At 44.1% G+C, this 23868-nt stretch overlaps 1 protein-coding gene across 10 annotated transcripts in view; it reads left to right on the top strand.

Moving 5' to 3' along the window:
- The window catches only part of ccdc57 (coiled-coil domain containing 57), a 113798-nt gene that overhangs the window by 13537 nt on the left and 76393 nt on the right, over positions 1–23868 (top strand). For 9 of the 10 annotated variants that reach the window (XM_039788289.1, XM_039788295.1, XM_039788294.1 and 6 more), the window contains exon 3: positions 11153–11275. In XM_039788289.1, coding sequence (XP_039644223.1) covers positions 11153–11275 — 123 coding nt within the window. Of the gene's footprint in view, positions 1–11152; positions 11276–23774 lie in introns of those variants that run through there. The other variant, XM_039788296.1, reaches the window with a different exon arrangement.

The following is a 23868-nucleotide window of genomic DNA, read 5'->3' as shown; positions in this document are numbered from 1 at the left end:
CATTCACATGTGAAACAACGGGGTCATAGTTATGTGGGACTGTGTTTTTTATTTGAGGAGTGAGAATAATCCCCAAATATTAAAACTCAGTTTTAGATACTGTGAAAGGGTGTTGTATTTTTTAGATCTGCAAGGTATAATAATATATCATCTGCAAATAATGAAATATGATGCTCTTGACCTGGAATATCAATTCCCTTTATCCCTGGATGATTTCGTATAGCTGTTGCCAGGGGTTCAATAGACCTCACGAATAGTAGGGGGGACAGTGGACTAAGGGACACATCAGGCCGATTATCGGCCGTGGGACAGTCTGGCGAGGTCAGTGACTCAAATCTGTTCGGTGTGTCCCGTGCCGTCGTCTGTCTGGGGGGCTTTCAGACCTGACATGTTCGGTCGGCGGCAGGGAAGTCGGGACTCACCCGGAAATGACGAGCGGAATGAGGTGACTACAGTCTCTCAAAATCTGATGAAAATCTTTGTTGAGCTGAAATGAAGACAGATTCAGCAACTGCATGGCCTATTTCTCGCTTAAAATGTTTTCAGAAACACGTTTCAGTGAACTATTTTAGTACAATATGAGATCGTATTCTGAACAGCCGCCATGACCATTCAATTTCCGGAGAAAACAAACCCATGTGACGCATTCGTCCAATCAGCTCCCGGTTTTCATTTCTTGGGCAACATTACAGATTAGCGCCGCCTGCTGTTATAGAGATGTATTACGTCTCGTCTCCTCTCGTCTTTTTGGTCTGTTCTGTGGCAGTTTTTTGGACCTCGGGGACGCGACTGATCATATCGACGGGTTTTCTGTCAACGGTCGGCCGTCGGCTATATGTGTCCCGGCCCTAAGGCATGTATACCCGACCCGAGGCCGACGGGTCCCGACGGGCCGGGTCGGGTTCGGACAGATATTTAGAAATTATGGTCGGGGTCGGGTCGGGTTCGGTCACATCAGCGCGATAAGGCATTTGTTGTAAAATGGTGCTGCGGCTCCTTTCAAGTGCGTGCGTGCGTGCGTGCGTGCGTGCGTGCGTGCGTGCGTGCGTGCGTGCGTGCGTGGTAAGTGGGCAGAAGAGAGATAGAGAAAGAGGAAGCAGACGTGTTGTAGATGCAACCGGAGCAGAGTTGGTGGATATTCATGTTACGTCGGCCCTGGAGGTAACGAGTCTCCGCTGGTTTTCTGATCACAGTCGGAAACGAAGCGATCAGGAAAGGTTAACACATTGAACATTTTAACAGCTTATTAATGTGCGCTTGTTGCCCCGTGTGCGCTGATGCGCTCATCTGTAGACATTTCCGAATGCCTTCCTACAGTTGCTTAACAAATGCTTAACAAAAGCGGGCCTACATGTGTCATTAGTATGAGGGGAAAAAATTAGATTTTAACTGTGTCGGGCTTGGGTCGGGCTCGGACGCAAATTTCTTAATACCTGTCGGGCTCGGGCCAGGTTCGGTCACGGCTCTGTCGGACGCGGGCCGGCCTCGGACAGAAAAATTCGGCCCGATCCGGACTCTACAGTGGACAACCCTGCCACGTACCACGCGATAGATTAAAGGGTTCTGAAATTAAGTTATTTGTAACAATTTGAGCTAATAGTTCACAATAAAATAATTTTATCCATTGACAAAGTTTAGGTCCACAGCCATATCGGCAGAGCATATCAAATAAATAAGGCAATTCGACTCTGTCGAATGCCTTTTCGGCGTCCAGAGACAGTATGCAGTTGTCTTTAGCATCTGTCTTTTCGTGGATGATATTCAAAGCTCGGCGTATATTATGAAAGGCCTGCCTGTTCTTTACAAATCCATTTTGGTCATTATGAATTACTGTTGGTAGATAAACTTCTAGTCTCAAAGCTAGTGATTCTGGCTAGTATTTTAGCATCAGTGTTAATCAAAGAGATCGGTCTATATGATTCACAATTGTGTTGTGGTTTATCTGGCTTTGGTAAGAGTGTAATTAAGGCCTTTCTTAGTGACGGGCAGAATTCCTCAAACATTTCTAATAGAAGGCAAATTAATTTATCTTTGAAAGCTTTATATATATCTATGGGGAGACTATCTGGTCCAGCTGTTTTCCCATTTTATCTATAGCCTTCAGTAATTCCTCTATAGACAAAGGTGAATCAAATTTCTGTTTCACTTCATCTGAGAAGGTAGGTATTTGGAGACCATCTAAAACAGACAGTAACTCCAGGAGATTCTGATTTGTATAATGATTTGAAGAAATGGGTAAAAGCATTGTATGCGTATCATCTTCATAGGTTTCTTTTTCTAGCTTCTTGATTTCTTCATCAAGTGATCTCAATTTTAAATTAACTTTATTGGTTATAGAGCTTGTATAGCTAATCATCTGTCCTCTAATGTAGGCTTTGAAAGCCTCCCATCTTACAGAAGCACTTTTTTCATTTGAATTTATTTTGAAATATACATCAATGTTAGTACCCACAAATTCTAAGAAGTTTGTATCATGTAACCATTTTGGATGTAACCTCCATCTATAAGGACCTCTAATGATCTTGGTCATGTCATATATTAGTGAAACAGGGCCATGATCAGAAATCACAATAGTCTCATACGTAATGTCATATATTTGTGGGAATAATTAATTTGAAACAAAGAAATAATCCATGCGGGAATATGAGTTTGATGATGGGGTAAAGCATGAGAATTCTGATTTGTTTGGATATTGTCTTCTCCATGGATCTGTCAAGTCTAATTCCTGCACAAAACTCTGTAATATTTTCCTACTTTGCGCATGAGTGTTATCTATACTCTTGAGTCTATCAAGGTCTGTTGACAGGGTTGTATTGAAATCTCCTCCAATCAGGAGTTAGCCTGACATAGGAACTAAAAGTAAAAATAAGTTTAAGTGGGCTATCTGAATTTGGCCCATATAGATTTACAAGATTTATCTTCTTGTCAGTGAGTAGCCCTTGAATAATTAAAGGGGTGATAGAATGAAAAACCGATTTTACCCTGTCATAGTTGAATAACGACAGTTCGGTGGGTAAATAGGACATACATAGAAGCTCAAAATCCCACTGACACCCCTTTACTATGAAAATTTCATATTTTGAAACTGCCGCTGAAAACGGGCGAATCCCAACAAAGCTGGAAGTTGACGTCAACCTCCCAAAAACCGGAACCTTTGTCAGCCCATGGGTGTATTAAGAGAACGGTCACGCCCCAACATTTGCATAGGCTACACAACTGACCTGAGATCAGTTAGTTTTCTGAATCTAGGTCGTGCAGATCTCAGAAAATGTATACATTGTTCCTATGCTATTTTAACATTAAATTCACTTCTGAGACTTTTTTATGCGAGAAATCAACTACTTAGAGGTCAAATATGGGCCGTTTTACGAAAATGTATGTCTAATTGCAAATTTTGTCCGACTGTGTGTCGGACTTCAGAGGCTGGTGCTGCCTGTGTTGCTGCCTCGCCGCCTGGCCTGCCTTCCTCCACAGACCCCGGCTTGCTGTGAGCCCGATTGAGCTCCGGCACGGCTGCTGCAGCCCACAGCACCTCATACCCGCGCAAAGTCACCGTTTGGGCTGGTGGACTACTACCAAACGCCGCTGCTCTGACAGAGCTCCAGGGCCTGCAACTCCCCTCTTCCTGCTAGCTAGCTAAATGCCCGGTGTATGTGAGTGAAAGCCCGGTCAAGCGAGCTATTACGCCAGCATTATCTTACCACAGATTCTAGTTAATCTTATAATGTGTGTAATTATAATGTGTTGAGTTATTTAAACAAACTATTGGGAAAATAAACGCCGCTTGTCCATGAGTCTCATTGATAGAGCCTGCGGCTGGATGGAGCTCTATCAATGAGAGCTAGCTAGCCTCCTCTTAGAATTCCTCTGGAATTCACAAATATTCATTAACTTGAAATCGGACACCGTTGTTAGCTTTATAAAACATATTGTTAGATGTTGTATAAGTGGCGTGACGAAATTCAAACTGTAAATATACTCGAATTACGACCAAAAATGAAGCTAACTAGCCGCAATCTGTACACATAGGATTGAAGGGACAGTCGCAGCTAACGAAACCCTTACAGCTCACAAATATTCATTAACTTGAAATCGGACACCGTTGTTAGCTTTATAAAACATATAGTTAGATGTTGTATAAGTGGCGTGACGAAATTCAAACTGTAAATATACTCGAATTACGACCAAAAATGAAGCTAACTAGCCGCAATCTGTACACATAGGATTGCAGGGACAGTCGCAGCTAACGAAACCCTTACAGCTCACAAATATTCATTAACTTGAAATCGGACACCGTTGTTAGCTTTATAAAACATATAGTTAGATGTTGTATAAGTGGTGGCCGAAATTCAAACCGGTAAATATACTCGAATTACGACCAAAAATGAAGCTAACTAGCCGCAATCTGTACACATAGGATTGCAGGGACAGTCGCAGCTAACGAAACCCTTACAGCTCACAAATATTCATTAACTTGAAATCGGACACCGTTGTTAGCTTTATAAAACATATAGTTAGATGTTGTATAAGTAGCGAGCAATGCAAAATTCAAACTGTAAATATACTCAATTCACGCCAAAAAGGAAGCTAACTAGCCGCAATCTGTACACATAGGATTGAAGGGACAGTCGCGCCCAAAACCCTTACAGCTCACAAATATTCATTAACTTGAAATCGGACACCGTTGTTAGCTTTATAAAACATATAGTTAGATGTTGTATAAGTGGCGTGACGAAATTCAAACTGTAAATATACTACAATTACGACCAAAAATGAAGCTAACTAGCCGCAATCTGTACACATAGGATTGCAGGGACAGTCGCAGCTAACGAAACCCTTACAGCTCACAAATATTCATTAACTTGAAATCGGACACCGTTGTTAGCTTTATAAAACATATAGTTAGATGTTGTATAAGTGGCGTGACGAAATTCAAACTGTAAATATACTCGAATTACGACCAAAAATGAAGCTAACTAGCCGCAATCTGTACACATAGGATTGCAGGGACAGTCGCAGCTAACGAAACCCTTACAGCTCACAAATATTCATTAACTTGAAATCGGACACCGTTGTTAGCTTTATAAAACATATAGTTAGATGTTGTATAAGTAGGAAGTAAATTTCAAACTGTAAAATATACTCGAATACGACCAAAAATGAAGCTAACTAGCCGCAATCTGTACACATAGGATTGCAGGGACAGTCGCAGCTAACGAAACCCTTACAGCTCACAAATATTCATTAACTTGAAATCGGACACCGTTGTTAGCTTTATAAAACATATAGTTAGATGTTGTATAAGTGGCGTGACGAAATTCAAACTGTAAATATACTCGAATTACGACCAAAAATGAAGCTAACTAGCCGCAATCTGTACACATAGGATTGCAGGGACAGTCGCAGCTAACGAAACCCTTACAGCTCACAAATATTCATTAACTTGAAATCGGACACCGTTGTTAGCTTTATAAAACATATAGTTAGATGTTGTATAAGTGGCGTGACGAAATTCAAACTGTAAATATACTCGAATTAAGACCAAAAATGAAGCTAACTACCGCAATCTGTACACATAGGATTGCAGGGACAGTCGTAGCTAACGAAACCCTTACAGCTCACAAATATTCATTAACTTGAAATCGGACACCGTTGTTAGCTTTATAAAACATATAGTTAGATGTTGTATAGCTAAGTGGCGTGACATGTGTGTAACATGTGGTAAGAGATTGCTGGTGTAAAAAGCTCGCTGACCACGCTCTCACACACAGGCCATTTAGCTAGCAGGAAGAGAGGAGATGCAGGCCCTGGAGCTTTGTCAGGGCAGCCCAAACGGTGACTTTGCGCGGGTATGAGGTGCTGTGGGCTGCAGCAGCTCACAGCCAGCCGGGGTCTGTGGAGGAAGGCAGGCCAGGCGGCGAGGCAGCAACACAGGCAGCTGAACTCCGACACACAGTTTTACCAAATTTGCAATTAGCCATCCATTTTCGTAAAACGGCCCATATTTGAGCTTTATATAGTTGATTTCTCGCATAAAAAAGTCTCAGAAGTGAATTTGGTAAGGAAAAATCGCAGTGTCTGGAATATGAGATTCTGTCGCGTTTCTAATGTCTGTGTATTGGGGATTCGCTCAACCAATCAGCACACGACCTCTAATGCGTGTGTATGGCGAGTCGCTCAACCAATCAGCGCGCGTCTCTATGTGTGTGTACGGGGCTAAGGCTCAACCAAGCAGCGCGCAGCTCATCTAAATATTCATGACCATACCATATTTGGAAGAAAAGCTCTTGTTACAAATAGGGCCAAAACACAGGGATGCATAAGGGCCAATAAAATATCAACCAGGCCATTTTCAGCCCAACCAATGTTACATACCCCATTAGGAGACCATAAGGAACAGTGTGAAATACCCTATATAATCATTCTATCACCCCTTTAAATACCTGCCTGACTTGTCAGATATGACATTCAGTACTTGAAATGGAACAGACTTGTGAATCAATGTTATTACTCTTGCATTAGATGCGTATGATGATGCAAATACCTGTCCAGCCCATCTGTAATTTCTTCACTAGATAGTAAATGTGTTTCTTGTAAGAATACAATAGTTGTTTTGAATTGTTTTAGTCTATGCATGACCTGTTTTACTTTAGATAATTTACCTAATCCCCTCACATTCCAGGATGTTATAATGATTTGTGAGTCATTCCTCATGTAACCATTGTGTATTATATTTTCTTAAGTGAGAGACCATACCCGTTGTAAAAGCAGACACTAACATAAGTTCACCAAGAAAAAACAAAACATTTTACACAATGAGGCTCTTGGACGCAATTAACCCGAATGAACCTGCTTCCCTTTTCCCTCCCCCCCGCACGTAAAGATACAACAGTGGACTCGACTGATCCTTCTATAAGGAGCAAGTCTCTTACAAGCATAGGTTACTGCTGTTCGCTAACGTTACTGTCACTCTACTCCAAAACAACCCCTCTATGTATTGTCATACCAACTCCATTGATAGTCTAAACTTTTTACCCTGAGCAATGATCTAACCAGGTCAACATAGCCTTAACATAAATTTAACAACCAAAAGAAAAGTATGTAATCTCACCCAAGAATAAGCAGCCTACATAGTAAAGTTTAACCAGCAATTTTGTTATCATGTAGGCCTAGGCTAAACAAGAAAGTGGGTGAGCTAGCCAACACAAAATCCAGACCATCACACGGTTCACAGTATCCTACTGGTCAATATCTCCGTGCACCCCTGTGTCGTAGGCTTCAATAAGTTTCTCTACTTCCTCTGGTGAGTTGCAGATGGTATTTTGTCCATTGTGGGAGATCAATTTGGCTAGGTATCCAAATCGGTACTCGATGCTCAGCGATTGTAGACGCTTCTTCATGTGCGTGTTAAAAATCCACTAAGTAGACAAAGAGAGACTTAAAAGTTAAAGTTTAAGTAAAATCATAAGAGCATAAACGTGTACACGGGTCCGAGTTGAGCAGGCACACAGGCTTCTCTCATCAGACTGAATTTTCTGGCTTATACATGAATTCATATATCAGTCTCTAAGAGCATTTTGATTTGTTTATTAAAAGTTGGAGGAGTACCGTGGTTTAGACTTGGCGTCCCCTGGTTGGTGCACAGACTGGTCCCAGTCTTTTGGCACACGCCCTCTTCATCAGTTATTAGACAGACTTTAGCTATGCTGATGGTCAGAGAGAACAATGCGCCGCTGTTGCCTGTCACAGGTTGAGAAGTAACTTATTTTCATGGTCAAACTGATATCAAACTGATATTAACTTCGTTGCTGCACTCTTGGTGCTCTCTGACCACCGTCATACAGTGCTGCTCTCTGACAACAGTATCCTTTTCTCATTTTGCCTGACTAAGCTGTCACAGTGCTCTTCCACTAAACACACTAAACACACAATACTATTCAACTATAATTTGTATCCTCATACAGCACAGCCAGCAAATGATTTCTTACATTCACCCTGTCAAACTGCTTTCGTTGTTTGCGCACCTCCGTAGAGAAGTCTGGAAAAAACATGACTCGTGGTCTTGGTACTTTACCATTTTCATTTCTCTGGCAGCCCCCATTACTCGTTGTCGATCTTGAAAGTTCAGAAACTTCATGATTAGGACTGATTAGGTGCTCGTTCAATTGTAACTGGTCTTGCTAGCGATGCTACAAACATGCAAGGCAGCCATTCTTCCAGAAATCTGACAGCATTTATCCCCTCTGCCTTTTCAGGGAGGTTTACCAGGCGTAGGTTGCATCGTCTATTTCTATTACCCAAATCCTCTATTCTGGAGTTGAGCAGCTCGACTTGGTTCTCCATAGTTTGCATAGTTTTTTGCATACCACTGATGCTATCTTCTGTACTGCTAATTCGATGTTCAGCTTCAGAAAGCCTACCTCCACAGTCACGAATTTCAGTCTTAATGTCTTGTATGGCGGACAGCACACCATAAAATTTGGAAGTGAAAACATTCTTCAAGTCTGAAATGGCTTTCATCACCTCGCCTTGCTCATTAGCCATAGCTTAGTATACCAGCCTGTGTGCTAGACCATACCAGCCTACCACAATGTTAGCTCCTTCAGATGCTTCTCCCTTTTTATCAGGATCATTTTTAGTTGTTGTCTTTCGAGTCGTCATTTACGTTATTTCCTCGTCTTAAATGCAATATAGTCGATCAATTTTGTTTTGGAGTTATGAAACGGCTAAAAACAGGATTTAGGGCGTTTTGTAGTGGGAGCTGCTCCTAACGTGACCTACTCGCTCGCCGCCATGTTGGATCCCCGTGGGCGCTGTTGGAACCATCAGTGGTGTTAAATCTGATTTTAACCAAAAGGCCTCAGATTAAACTGACCTCTGGATACAAGACACACATGTGCTCAGAGACAAGGGGACATGTGGCCAAGACAAAGGAATCTTGGCCTGTATGTAAACCCCAAAGCCTGGTTAATTCACACCTCTATGTGAAAGTGCCAGCCAGAAGGGAAACGCCTCACAACTGGCAGGAAGTCAAAGAACTACAAGATTGTAGTCTTCACCCTTTCAAGAGTTTCGAGTCTTCCTATTGGTTCAGCGGGACCATAAACACAGCAGGGGGTCTTAACCTATAAATAACCTGACCCTAGGAAACTCCCTCGTCTTCACTTGCAACTCCGTTGCTGACAGGAGGCGCGCAAGCGCTTGTGCTGAACTTCCATTTTCTGGAGAAAGTGGATTTTATTTCGGTGGATCCTTGGAAACGCACCAGTGTTTTCATATCTGCAGTGAGAAGGAAACAACGTTTTTCTTCTCAGAGTCGACTAACTTGCCCCCCTTGCTGCCTTTTTGGAGGGGAGTTTCTCCGTGGCCCTGACGAGCGCCAGGAACCCGTTCTGTTTCATTTCTGTGGAAACCTATGGACAGAAACAAACGGACTGAACACACCGTAAAAAGGCTGACGTCTGGGCAGAAATAAGTAGTGTGTTTATTAATGAGCAAAGGGTTCGCTACCATTGTTGCCATTAATGTGATCTGATTTAATCATGTACTGGTCCATATGTGATTATTAATCTGTTCTGTGAATGTATAATCGATCAATTATACCGTTGGTTTATGTTGTGTTAAGTAGCTGGTTTAAAACCGTAATTGCTACCTGCTTACGTCACTCCTTTCATGGAGTTTTAATTACTGTCGGCGAGAAACTCGCGAAAATCAGCTGTTAGCTACTGGAGTGGTTATAGTGACGTTTTCCTCAGCAAAACCAAAAGTCTCAGTCTGTAGGACTGAGTGGCTGAGGGGAACTGGGTCATTATCGATAATTAAGATCAAAGTGCCTCTTTTCTTTACTCTTCTTCTCTTTCTCCTCTTACTAACAAACACACACGACACAGGCTAGCCGCATAGCTCCCGAGCTAACGCTGTAGGCTAGCTTCACACGTGGAGACGGCATCACCTTGTACAGAGCTAACACATGACCTAGCATACTAGGTTAAGTGTGCGCGTTGCCTAGCAACCCCCTCGGCTTCTTCAGCCCCCGTGCCGCAGCACCACTACCGCCCTCTTGAGGCTAAATAGTTTTGTTGCAGCTCACAGGAGTAGCCAGTTTGGTTTTTGTGTTAGGCCTACATTTTGACACCGCCCTCCTCCTTCGGCCTCACACAACACACTACACACACACACACACACACACACACACACACACAACACACACACACACACACACACACACACACACACACACACACACACACACAGACGTGTCCATGACACATGCTGCTTTGTTTTTGCTTTGTTTTGGTTGTGATATTGTAAAAAGGTATATGAGTTTATTTTTGAAGGATTATTGTTTAGCTACTGATAATTGTGACGTTAATAAATCTTATTATGCTTAATTAGCAGTTGCTTGTGATTATTTGTGTACTTGTTGTAACAATACCTGGTCGAACGGGTCCGTGCTTGGATTCACCCCTTCCTTTATTTCCTTTTTAAAGGATTACCACAGAAATGAGACTGTTCCACAGTTTGATTATTGGTCCCTGACTTGCAGGGTGGTGCCCCGTTTTGATTGTTTGTCGATTTGATACAGTTATTAATAACCATATTCATAACTTTATTAATATTGATAAAACATCTTTGATAATTTGCCAATGATCAAATCTGTACCCTACGAGAATCCTACAGCGCTTAGATACAAAAATTCAGAGGTGCACGACCATGCGCCGTGGTGATGTCATTTTATGACTTTGTAGATGGGTTAGAAGCTAACTGAAAGGGATCAACATACAATCTGCCTTTAGTTTACTTTTCTATATCCTCCTTTGCTTGCCTTTGCATTCTTACTGAATTTTACTCTTTATTTTTCTATTTATTATTTTTATATATAGATAAATATTTTTTCTTTTTGTGTAACCCTTTGCAATTTGCATCTCTTGGAACTGCCTGCAATCCTGGGGGTGGGACTGGTTGGAGGGTGGGAGGGATTTTGGGTCTATGTGCCCGTTGATTGCTGCATAAACTGATGATGATGTTTATATATATATATATATTTTTTTTTTATCACGGTGAAGGCGGTAGCAATTTGCCAGTGGTCCCTCCACTTTGGTAAATCTCATGTTAATAACTGATCATTTTTTAAATTTTTTTCATTTGTCAGAGAATGTTACCAGCAACTGAGGGAAGATTTCCAATTCAACCTGGCCGTCCTGGATGAACGAGACAGAGAGTTGGAGAGATATGATGTCATAACTGCGAGAACTCTGACTGTGGAGCATAACAGGTATAGTTCATCTGACCCTCTTCAATCCAAATTATTGTCGTGTCGTGTGACAGGGTATCCGCGGGGTCTTAAAAGCATTGAAAAAGTCTTAAATTTGATATTCTCAAATTAAGGCCTTAAAAGCCTTGAATTTGGTATACAAAGTCTTGGATTTCGTTACAAAGGTCTTATATTTTTTGCCTTTCCTAGGATTAAGTTCATACCATAACGAGATTAACTGTTACTAATGTAGGCTAATTTAAAAACTGACCGGAGCCCGTCTCTGGATGCACCGGAGGACCGAGACACAAAGTAAACACGCCTCTCTGACTTGTACTGGGGGGTTAGCGGTTAAACTGATCGGCGGATGTGCGGAACGTGTCGGGTGTGTAGAGCCCGGTAGAGCCTGGCTGGCCACTCGGCGCCTTCAGACAAAGCTCAAGATAACAGGCTAACGGCTTATTAGCTAGCCAAACACGAGCAGCTCCATTAATCTGCTTGGTGCGTCTTATAACAAACCGAGTGAGCAGCCGCCGCACTCTAACATCTGTTGATCCGTGCAGGACTTAACTGCGAGCGGACTGTTTAGAGACCATGGGCCTGATTTGCTAACACTAGCGCAGTTTGCGCTGCGTCTGTTTATGCGAGTTCGGTAATAGCGCACGCTATGCTTCCACATTTTGCGTAGTATTTATCAACCCTGACACCCATCAGGCAATCAGCGTCTTTCTCCGCCCACTATACCGTAAATTGCGCTGTAGCAAAGCGGTATGCTATGACACGGCTGAGTGCAGACTGCGATATTCCCACTGCTGATGCTATGACTGTTTGAAATTATCCTGATGCCAATATTTGTAATGTAGCGAGGAGTTTAACAACTACTGGAATGGGATGTGAACGCTGAGTGGAAGATTCAATTTCATCTTTGATTTCTTCCAGTAACTAATATTGCACGGCTGCTTGATCTGTAACGCTAAATTATGTTGTTTTCACTGACAAAGTGTGATTCTTGTGTTAAAAATATTTTCAGTCTCGCCTATGTCTTTGTCTTGCTCAAATTACTGTTGCCATTTCACCAGCGGAATAAAGGTCTACGAGGAAACTCGATTGCGGCTGGTTTAGACCTGCTTTTAAGAGGCGGAGAATTTCCCCCGCAGAATAGAGGCGCGCTCTTACTGACAGTCTTTGTAAATACCACGGAATATATAATTATGATTAATAACTAATCAGGCGGTATTTAACTCCTAATAAGACTGTAGCGACATGCCTATAGGTAGCAGTATACAGCGCTATGTGTACGACTTCTTCATTTGGTTACAACAAAGACAAAAGTGCTTAAAATTGTAGATAACCACAATGTTTACTACGCGTCGGGGTCCTCTGAGTTCAGACAACTTGACGAGTCGTAAATACGACCTCGGGGGCGTTCTTTTTGCAACTTCCGGGTCGTAACTCCGGAAAACAACTCGTAAAACAACTTCGGTGGACAAAAAGAACGCACCATTAGGCGCACTTTGCGCTTATCCTCCCACCTTTTCGGGTGGAACTCCCACTTTCCCCATGACCCTCCCACAAACGCATATTGACAGCGCAACTTGTCTCTTCTCGCTCATGTGGCAGACAATCTGCGATTTTACCTAAGTGCGCCCTGTTTGTAAATAGCCCGCATCGGTTACGTCCGTCTTTGCGACCAATTAGCGCCTGGAAATGGGCGCAAACGGCTTGATAAATCTAGCCCCATGTGACTACAGGTAACGTTAAAGGTTCGCTGCTACTGTAGCGGAGCTGCAAGTAAACCAGGGCTCTCAAGTGTCACACATTGAGCGTTACAGTCACTCATTTCGGTCTTTTGCCACACATTGTATTTCTCACGTGGAAAAACTATTTATAATATATTTAATATGCCGCAGTGCCCATAATTTTTCTGGCGCGCCGCACTCACTATGGAATTATATCGATATCGTGATATGAGACTAGATATCGTCTTAGATTTTGGATATTGTGATATGACATAAGTGTTGTCTTTTCCTGGTTTTAAAGGCTGCATTACAGTAAAGTGATGTAATGTTCTGAACTTACCAGACTGTTGTAGCTGTTCTATTATTTGCCTTTACCCACTTAGTTATTATATCCACATTACTGATGATTATTTATCAAAAATCTCATTGTGTAACTATTTTGTGAAAGCACCAATAGTCAACACTACAATATCATTGCGGTATCGATATCGACGTATTTGGTAAAAAATATCGTAATATTTGATTTTCTCCATATCGCCCAGCACTAGGTGCAGGTAGATTATTTTTTAGTTTTTTTTTTAGTTACTTTATTTTTCTCAAAATATGACTCCATCCAAATCTCAGAGAACACAGATATATTTTAAACGCACAAACAGGCCTGTTTAAACGTCAACAGTAACGTCACCACTCATTTTACACGCAGTTTAACGCTGGGGGAAGATTACTACGTTATTAATGATGAGCGGCATCCCCACTAACCTGGAAAGCGTTTTAAAACGTTAATACAGCGTGTCGGGGGAATACAGCGTCTCTCTTTTTTTTTTTTTTAATACAGTGTCTCTTGCAGCCGGATGTCAGAGGCAGAGGAAGTCACCGCAGCGTTCGCTAACGTTAGCTAACGTTAGCTTCTTGTCTCATTTGAGGTCTGATAAACAGTAAATTCATCAAAGTCAGTGTGCCCAACGCTATTTTCCAATAAACTGTAGCTGTCATATTTCACGGGACCCGCGGTTTTCATTTCAGATCAGTAGAGCAGACGGCTCTGCAGAGCCGTGTATAATTACGACTTTATAACATTTCATAAACAGCTGATTGAGCGGCGGTGCGCTGATCTTGCGCGATGTTAATCATGACCTGCGCAATCATGACCGGCATAAAATCGGCATATGTCGGACTGACCTGCCGGTCATGGCCGAGCATGTGAAAATTATATTATATTATATTATATTATATATATATATTTATATTATAATCCAATAAATTGTATTAAATGAAGTGTTATTTAATTCAAGTAGCCTACTTGTACATAATTATTTTCTAGGGCTTAAAATTTATACAGATTTTACATTTTCCCCTCATACTTCTGTCGGAATGGGTACGAAGTTGGCATTGAATTTCATTTGAAATGGTATTAAAAAGGTCTTAAAAAGCCTTGAATTTAAGTTGGAGGATCCTGGGGGCACCCTGATTACATTGAAAGTATAAAATAGTGAAATATTTGTATGTGAAATATCAAAACTGCACATTTACAAGCTGTAAACTTAATACTTTACATTGTAGCAAAGTGTCATTTCTTCAGTGTTCAAAAAATATAATGAAATATTTACTAAAATTTTGTGAGATACTGTAAATATCTATACTTCGTTAACAGATAAAGTAAACTAACAACCACATTTGATTCACTTAATAGCTGAAAACCCTACCCTGGAGATTTAGATTGACAATTTCATACCATAATTTAAAAGGGCAAATCCTTGAAATATTTTTTATGTAATCATGCATGTAAATTATGTGTGGGGGAGAAAAAGCCACAGTTGTTGTCTTAAAATGGATCAGGGCTACTACAATAGATCATGGGATAATTATCAATTATTCATTTCTTTAACATATACTTAAGTTAGCACCTTCCATTAATTGGTGTCAAAAATGGTTTTAATTAGTATGAATTTCATTGAAATGTTTAATAAAACCAATAATGAATGAAACAAAAGTGGAATATTTTAAGGTTTTCTGAAAAGCTGTCCCTACACTGCATTCCTGGCTTAAATGTGTAAGAAGAAGGTAAAGTTGAAGGAATAGTGGAAATGGGTCTAATTAATATAAATGTACTTAAAATAATAACACCAATATTGTGTGGAGGTTGCAATAACAAAGCTGATGGTTCCCGACTGAAATACACATTACATACAGTATGCTTCTGTATTTTTGCTTGTGTTTCTTACTATGGCATGTGTCCTTGGATCATGTGACTTCAAATCAAGTGTATTATTATTATTACTAGTATTATAAATTGTCTGTTGATTGAGGAATTGATGAATGAACTGTTCTTTCAGGAGAAGCAATAATAAATCTCTCTGTTCCTTTATTGATTTTACTCACACGTCAACATGGAATTGATAAGATGTAGGCAGGGTGACTTTGTGGAACCAGCAAGGTAAGCCTTGTTAATGCATAATATCAATTTCAGAGTCTAGGCACAAGGAGAACAGTAATGGCCACAGCAGACACAGTGGGCCCTATTTTAACGATCTAAGCGCATGGCGCAGGTGCGTTTAGGGCGTGTTAGTTTGATGGCGGAAAAAAGGATCCGTACTAGTGTTGTCTTCATTAATTCATAGGTGTGTTTTGGGCGTGACATGCAATAAGGAAATCAAAGTGTCATCACCCATTCCCTTTAAAAGCCAGGCGTGTTTTTACCTTGGCGCATTGCTATTATGATGGCGGATTTGCACCGTAATATTTTTATTTGTAATCTTTTGCATGTTTGTGTGCTGCAGCGCTTCCCTGTGTATGTGTAACAAGCAGAGATGTTCACAAGTCATTTTTTGGAAGTCCAAGTCGAGTCTCAAGTCTTTGAGCTTGAGTCCAAGTCAAGTCTCAAGTCTTTGAGGGGCAAGTCCAAGTCAAGTCTCAAGTCTCTGGCCATCTGATCTGTCCTTAACACTGTATTGTTAAATCTTATGAATTCAAAGCATGTCCTGTAGCTAACCATCCGTACAGTACAGTATCAAAATCAGTTGTAGGATAACTTTATGGGGTCTACTTAACACATCCTTCTAGCCTATGGACCTGGTGAAATATTAACCTAAGTCTGTCACATCATATGGATACAACTATAAAGATACAATTTGCCTTTTCCCAGCATTAACACTTTGCGATGGTTAGCTTGTTATCTGTGACGATATATGCTAAATGTAACGTCTCTTTCACTCAAAACAATGTCTAATGTCGAAGTAGAAATCAAGAGAATAGTGGCAGCGCCACACCAGTTACAGAACAACATGCATCTCAGAGTCCGTCCAAATTACGCACAATAAGCAGTTTGAACTCACTGATGTAATGCAATTTATTTATTTTCTAAGTGTTAGTACGCTTAGTGAAACTGAGTCCAGCGTGAGGGAGATCCGACTCAGAGGAGGCGAGGTTAGTGAGGCCACCGTCTCCACGGCAGATGACAGCTAGTGCGCACGGATCTGCTGTGCCACGCATGGATGAAATAGTAAATAGGACTACAGTAACAGAAATATGTGCAAAATTAAGACCGTCAAGACGGCCCAGTGTTTGGTGGACTGGGTACACCTTGTTCACTTCATAGCCTACAAATCATCCACAGGATCAATTACGCATCACATGAGTTTGCCCACCCGACACAGCGTTTGTTCCTGGGGAGATGGATCCGTGCGTCCCGCCTCCTGTGCGCCATGGATGTCTGAGCCTCAGCAACTACTAACTATAAATATACAATTTGCCTGTTCCCATCATTAGCACAACACTTTGCAATGGTTAGCTTGTGACGATATATGCTAAATGTAATGTCTCTTTCACATTGCAAGTGATTGACCTATCTGGGTGCGTTTTGAGATGCCTGATGAAGTTCGACATTGTTGATCCGGCATCATTTATCTTTAGTCACACACTTTGCATGTAGCTGTTCGCTTACAGCCACTGTTTACAAAGTTATTGAAAGCAAAACTAATGACAAAAGGCACAACTCCGGGAGGACTTGGTGTCACCATCGGCAATGCATTTTTTTGATATGTGAGCGTGTGCACATAAGGCATAACGCATGCATTACGTTGCACATTATGGCAAAGAAAGATAGATAGATAGATAGATAGATAGATAGATAGATAGATAGATAGATAGCAATATTCCAAGAATTCACCTGAACACACCTCCTTGTAAGACCAGCACACCCATGGGCGCAAAGTTGGGCGCAGGTGCATTTGCTATTTAAACGACATGGGCGCTGGACGGTCTTAAAATACTATTGTGAAATGGAGTTTGTGCGAACTGTGTTTGATGTAGCCACGCATCTTGTAGATAGGGTTTGGGGTCTGTAGTCATTAATGCATATTCACTAATCATAGGGGGAGACATGAATGCAGTACTAGATTTAAATCCGGATAGATCAGGGGTCAATCGCACAAAAGCCCCAAAACATACACTACCGGTCAAAAGTTTTAGAACACCCTAATTTTTCCAGGTTTTTATTGAATTTCATGCCGTTCAATGTCTTATTGTACTCTGAAATGAAAGAATAGAACAAATGAACAATTTAAGTTAAAAAATAAATCATGGAATCAATTTATAAACCAAAATGTATTCAAAATCTTTGACTCATCAAAGTAGCCCCCTTTAGCAGATATAACAGCTGAACACACTCGTGGCATTCTTTCTACAATGGAAATCAAATATTCTTCAGAAAGTTCTTCCCAACTCTGTTGCAGAAGTTCCCATACATGTGTGGCACTTGTAGGTTACATTGTTTTCACTTTTCTGTCCAGTTCATCCCAAACCAGCTCAATGGGGTTTAAGTCTGGTGACTGTGCTGGCCACATGTTTTTAAGCTTACCATCTTGGGCTTTTTTTCATAAGGTAGTTCTGGCATAGCTTATATACTGTCTATGGGACTTATCAGGGGTGTGATTCTTCCTGATAAATCCAGAAATCTGGCTTTTCCGACCTGAAAATGTGACTCTCTTAAATCATGCAAATCCGCAAAAAAGGAGGTGTTAAGGTTAGGATAGCCGATTGGTCAGGGGATAAGACCTGAACAAATCAGGTTACGTTACCTTGCGTAATGGACGCCGTCTGGCCAATAGTAGTGATTGAAGGGTGGGTCTTGGCGTAGGAATCGTAATTTCAAAGCCGGGAAAAAGAGCTCTACACAGCGAACACAGATGTGCTGGGCGAGCCGTCGGTGGAAGCTAACAGAAGCTAGCTGGCGTAAACTGACAGCTGACCAGGTGTCTCAAAGCTACCAAGTGATCGGCGGAGACAGGGAGTAGGCTACATGTACTTGAAAGAGTCCGGCAGTCGTGGCAGACGAAGGTCCAGTTGGGAGTTTGGATGGAGAGTCCACTGAAGTCCACTGTGGTCTGAAGGGAGAATCCTAGCTAGATCACTAGTTTGCGGTAACAGTCGGGAGTATTATGTTTGTGTAGGACTCAATAACCACACCGTGTAGCTCCGTTCATGTTTCGTTTACTGAACTGCCGCCAACCTTACTTTTACGACCCTTGCTGTAAAACACTGCTGTAAGCCTTAAAGGCACAGTAACTTGTCACCTGCAGTGCATAACATAACAGAGTCCAACCGGACACAATACTGAACGTTTTACAGATATAACATTTTCCCCCCACCCCCCTGAAAACAGAAACATAACATTTAGCCCACATTCCCCAGTGGCACTATCATCATGTCACATAGTCCCCATGCCAGACAGGCGGGACCCTCATTCTCTGAGGGCGCGCTGACCGTGAAGCTGCATCGGGCGGTGCTGGTGGATTACCTCCCACCCGTTTAGCTCTTGGCCTGGGGTGCCAACCTAGAGCCGCTGCCGGATACATAGGTGATGCAGGTACTGTGGGGGCTGCAACTCTGTGCAGGCGGTTTGAGTGCCAACGAGTCCCATTCTCCAGCCTGTAAGTGGCCGGCCCCAACTGCTTAGTCACCCGCAGGGGCTCTGACCAGTATGACTGTAGCTTATTTTGGCGGTGGAGGTGTTTGACCCTGACCCAAACCCCTGCAGAAAGTGAGGGGGTCTGCACTCTGTGCGTGGTATCAAACCTCTCTTTCATCCGAACCTGCGAACCTTTCACCTGAGCTCTTGCTTTCTGGAGACCTGGGCTCCCACGTGCAGGAGCTGGCTCAGCTCTCAAGCAGTCCAGTGGTTGCTTTAGTTCGCGCCCAATCATGAGCAATGCAGGTGACACTCCTGTGGTGGAATGCTTGGATGCCCGGATGGTCAGGAGAGTTTGGTTGAGTGCGTCGCTGAAGGTTTTCCCTTCCTCCAGACAGGCTCGGATTCCGTTCTTGAGCGTTTTATTCAGTCTTTCCACCCCACCATTACTCTCTGGGTGATACACTGCCGTCCTGATGTGCTTTATGGACCGCATCGTAAGAAACTAAGTGAACTCCGCCGACACAAATTGGGGCCCATTATCCGTTGTGATGACACCGGGGAGGCCCCAGCGCCCAAATAGGTTGTCCAGACGGTCGATGATTGAGTGTGCAGTGATGGAGCTCAGCTGAAAAACCTCTGGCCACTTCGAATGAAGATCGTGCACAACCAGCAGGTAGCGAGCGTGAGCAGGTGCCCCATGAAGTTCACCACAGAGGTCGACCTGAATATGTTCCCAGGGTGAGGACGGCCAAGGGGTCGGGGTGAGAGGGGCTGTGGCAGGCTGACCAGTTTTCCCACTCAGGAGGCAGCAGGCGCAATTACGTACCAGCTCCTCAACATCAGAATCTATGTGGGGCCACCACACTGTGTCACGGCAGCGCTGCTTCACCTTGACCACCCCCAGGTGCCCCTCGTGCACCATGTGTAGTACTCTGGACCTGAGAATCTCCGGAACGACTGCACGGTGGCCACGGGCTAGGTACACCGCCCCCCAGCAAGAGAGCTCGTTGCGGAAGCGGTAATAGGGCAGCAGCCTGTCGTCCACTTTGGCAGGCCAGCCGTCCTGGACGTAGGTACGGAGAGTTGTGAAGACCTCATCAGCGGCTGAGGCCTGCTGTAGCTCCGCCAGAGTGACTACTGAACTGAGGGGCCCATGCAGGATGTGGACCCAGTCTTCGTCGCTCTCTGTGTCTGATGTCACTCCGCCTGCCTCCTTCGTCACCGACACAGCTCTAGACAGGAGGTCGGCCACCGTGTTGGCCCGTCCAGGCATAAATTCCAGACTGAAGTTGTATTGGTTCAGCCTGTCAGCCCACCTCAGCAGTCTCATGGGCCGGTGCCCCGAGCCTTGAGTCGCCAGCAGTGACGTCAGTGCTTGGTGGTCCGTGCGAATGGTGAAAGGCCTCCCGTATAGGTAAACATGCCAGCGTTCGCACGCCCACAGGAAGGCCAGGGCCTCCCTCTCCCCTACTGAATACTTCTGCTCTGCTGGAGTAAGTGCCCGTGAGGCAAACGCCACCGGGCGTTCCACCCCCTCTTGAGTCTGGGAGAGCACAGCGCCTAGCGCCACCCCGGAAGCGTCACAGGTGACCATGGTGGGCGCGGTCAAGCTGAAATGGGTCAGTGTGGGTGGGGACGTGAGCTGCCGTTTGATGATGCGCACAGCTTCGTGGCAGGCCGGCGTCCATTCCCATGTAACATCCTTCCTGAGCAGCCGGCGCAGGGGGGCCGTTGAGTCAGAGTAGTGTGGCATGAATCTGAGGTAGTAGGTGGCCATCCCCAGGAAGAAAGACAGCTGGGATGGCGACTGCGGCTCTGGCAGGGACAGAATGGCCTCAGTGTGGGACATAATCGGGGCGATGCCCTCCTTTGAGAGCCTGAAGCCCAGGCACTCAACCTCCTCAACCCCGAACATGCATTTCTCAGAGTTCAGTGTGACCCCATGCTGTTCGAAACGCCGAAAGACCTGCTCCAGGCGATCGTCATGCAGTGCGGTGGTGGGGGCATGCACCACCACGTCATCCAGGTAGATGGAGATGCCCTGGATACCTGCCAGTATGAGTGACATTATCTTCTGAAAACAGCTCGGGGCTGATGAGAGTCCAAATGCCATGCGTTTAAATCTGAAGACCCCCACGTGCGTGACAAACGCTGTAAGGTCCATGCTGGCAGGAGCCAGAGGGACCTGCAGGTAGCCGTTACGTAAGTCCATCTTACTGAAAACAGTGGAGCCGTGGAAATGGCTAGTGAGCTCCTCAGCCGTAGGTAGGGGGTACTTATCAGGGATGATGGCTTTGTTCACATCTGTGAGGTCGACACAGAGTCGCAGTCCACCCCCCCTTCTCTTTGCTATCACCAGGGTTAGCCGCTGCTTCCAAAGGGACGTGACTGAAGAAGCGGTCATATGTGCATTTGTTCAGGATTGACACTTTCGCTCCTGTGTCCACGAGGAGTGGAATGAGAGTCGTGCCCACACGGCATGTGCAGAGCTTGAACGAAGGCGCGTGAGGTCTGTACAGTGTTTATGGGAACAGCAGCAGTATTATGGCGCGCAGGAGAGGAGCGACAGCAGCGTGCAAAATGGTTCAACTTGTTGCAGTTACGACAACGTTTCCCCGGGGCAGGACATGTCTGATCCCTGGTTGTGTGTTTAGTGGAGCCACAGTTGCCACAGCTCTTGTGCCCACTTCCCTGGGCCCCCTGTCCACTCTCTGTACATCCAAACTGTCACTCACCCCGTCAGCCGTCTCTGCAGGCTCCGTGTGCTGAACTGACGGTGGGTGTTTATGATGTCACAGGGTCGTGCACAGCGGCCGAACTTGCGCGCCTCCATTAGGGCCGTTTCCAACTGTTTTCCATTCACTAAAGCGTCCGCTAGTGTCGTGGAGTCTGGCTCTAGTAAAAGTCTCTCCCTCAGTTGGTTACATGACGTTTTTTCTATTAACTGGTCAACTGTAAGTCCATCCTCCAAAGCCCCAAAATCACAGAGTCTAGCCAGCTCACGTAATGCTGATACATAGTGGGCAACGCTCTCACCCGGCTTTTGGGTTCTCTGACGAAACTCAAAACGGTGCATCTGCCGGCTCCTTCCGGAGCTAAAGTGAGCCTTCAAGGCGGCCGTGGCTGTGACGTACTTATCATCCGATAAGGTGAGCGTGGCGAAGATCCGTTGTCCCTCCTGCCCGAGACAATGGCGCAGGAGCGCGCACTTCCTCGCCTCCGCTAAGTCCGAGTGTCCCTGTCAGTACCCGATCCGTTCCACCTGCACAATCCGTTCTGCGCATGTGCAAGATGACACGTATGCCATGACGTAGGCGCAGATGATAATGCTGCGTTCATGCCACCTCGAAATAACAGGCACCGCCCCACTGGTTACGTTGTTTCTGCAGCTAGATTCAGTCTAAAATAACGTTAAGTCAAACTTAATGGGAAAAGCAGGCTACAGCTAAATTAAGACATTACAGTAATAACAATAAAGACAAGTATTGAGTGATTGTATTTTAAATGAGCACAAGTAAAGTAGAACTGACGTAACAGCTGTTATATATGTTAACGTTTATTTTCAAGTTTTATTTTGAGGGTCTTTTAAAGTTTACATGCTGTCTCAGCTAGCGGTTAGCCGAATTAGCTGTTAGCTAAACTAACGTTAGCTTAACTGTGGAGGCTAACGGCAGACCGCTGCAATCAGCTAGCGGTTAGCCAAATTAACCGTTAGCTAAACTAACGTTAGCTTCCCGGTGGAGGCTAACGGCAGTCCGCTATAATCACCTAGCGGTCCGCCGAATTAACCGTTAGCTACCGCTATAATCACCTAGCGGTCCGCCGAATTAGCTATTAGCTAACTAACGTTAGCTAATAGTTCTTGCGCATGCGCAGAACGGATCGTGCAGGTGGAAGCGGTGCCGTTATTCCAAGGTGGTGGTGGAATGAACGCAGCATTATCATCTGCGCCTACGTCATGGCATACGTGTCATCTTGCACATGCGCAGAACGGATTGTGCAGGTGGAACGGATCGGGTACTGACAGTCCCAAAGCCAGCAAATAATCCTCAAACGACGTCAGCCAGCGATCCCAGGAGACAGCGGGATCACCAGGAACAGGCAGGAAAGGTGGCGGTGGTGGTAAGACGAGTTCAGACATCCTCGTTCGCCAAATATTATGTTTGTGTAGGACTCAATAACCACACCGTGTAGCTCCGTTCATGTTTCGTTTACTGAACTGCCGCCAACCTTACTTTTACGACCCTTGCCGTAAAACACTGCTGTAAGCCTTAAAGGCACAGTAACTTGTCACCTGCAGTGCATAACATAACAGAGTCCAACCGGACACAATACTGAACGTTTTACAGATATAACAGGGAGGTTGACAGGTTGATATGTGTCATATAGCCGACGGGCGACCGTTGACAGAAAACACCGTCGATATGATCAGTCGCGTCCCCGAGGTCCAAAAAACTGCCACAGAACACACCAAAAAGACGAGAGTAGACGAGACGTAATACATCTCCATAACAGCAGGCGGCGCTAATCTGTAATGTTGCCCAAGAAATGAAAACCGGCAGCTGATTGGACGAACGCGTCACATGGGTTTGTTTTCTCCGGATATTGAAAGCCAGACTGTCATGGCGGCCGTTCAGAATACGATCTCATATTGTACTAAAATAGTTAACTGAAACGTGTTTCTGAAAACATTTTAAGCGAGAAATAGGCCATGCAGTTGCTGAATCTGTCTTCATTTCAGCTCAACAAAGGTCAGTTTAAAAGATTTTCATCAGATTTTGAGAGACTGTAGTCACCTCATTGCGCTCCTCATTTCCGGGTGAGTCCCGATTTCCCTGCCGCCGACCGAACATGTCAGGTCGGCCAAAATGAACGCCGACAGCCCCCAAGACGGACGACGGCACGGGACACACTGAACAGATTTGAGTCACTGACCTCACCAGACTGTCCCACGGACGATAATCGGG

The sequence above is a fragment of the Perca fluviatilis genome, chromosome 21 (genome assembly GCF_010015445.1).
Source record: "Perca fluviatilis chromosome 21, GENO_Pfluv_1.0, whole genome shotgun sequence".
Lineage (NCBI taxonomy): Eukaryota > Metazoa > Chordata > Actinopteri > Perciformes > Percidae > Perca > Perca fluviatilis.
This window is presented reverse-complemented; position numbering and strand designations above follow the sequence as displayed.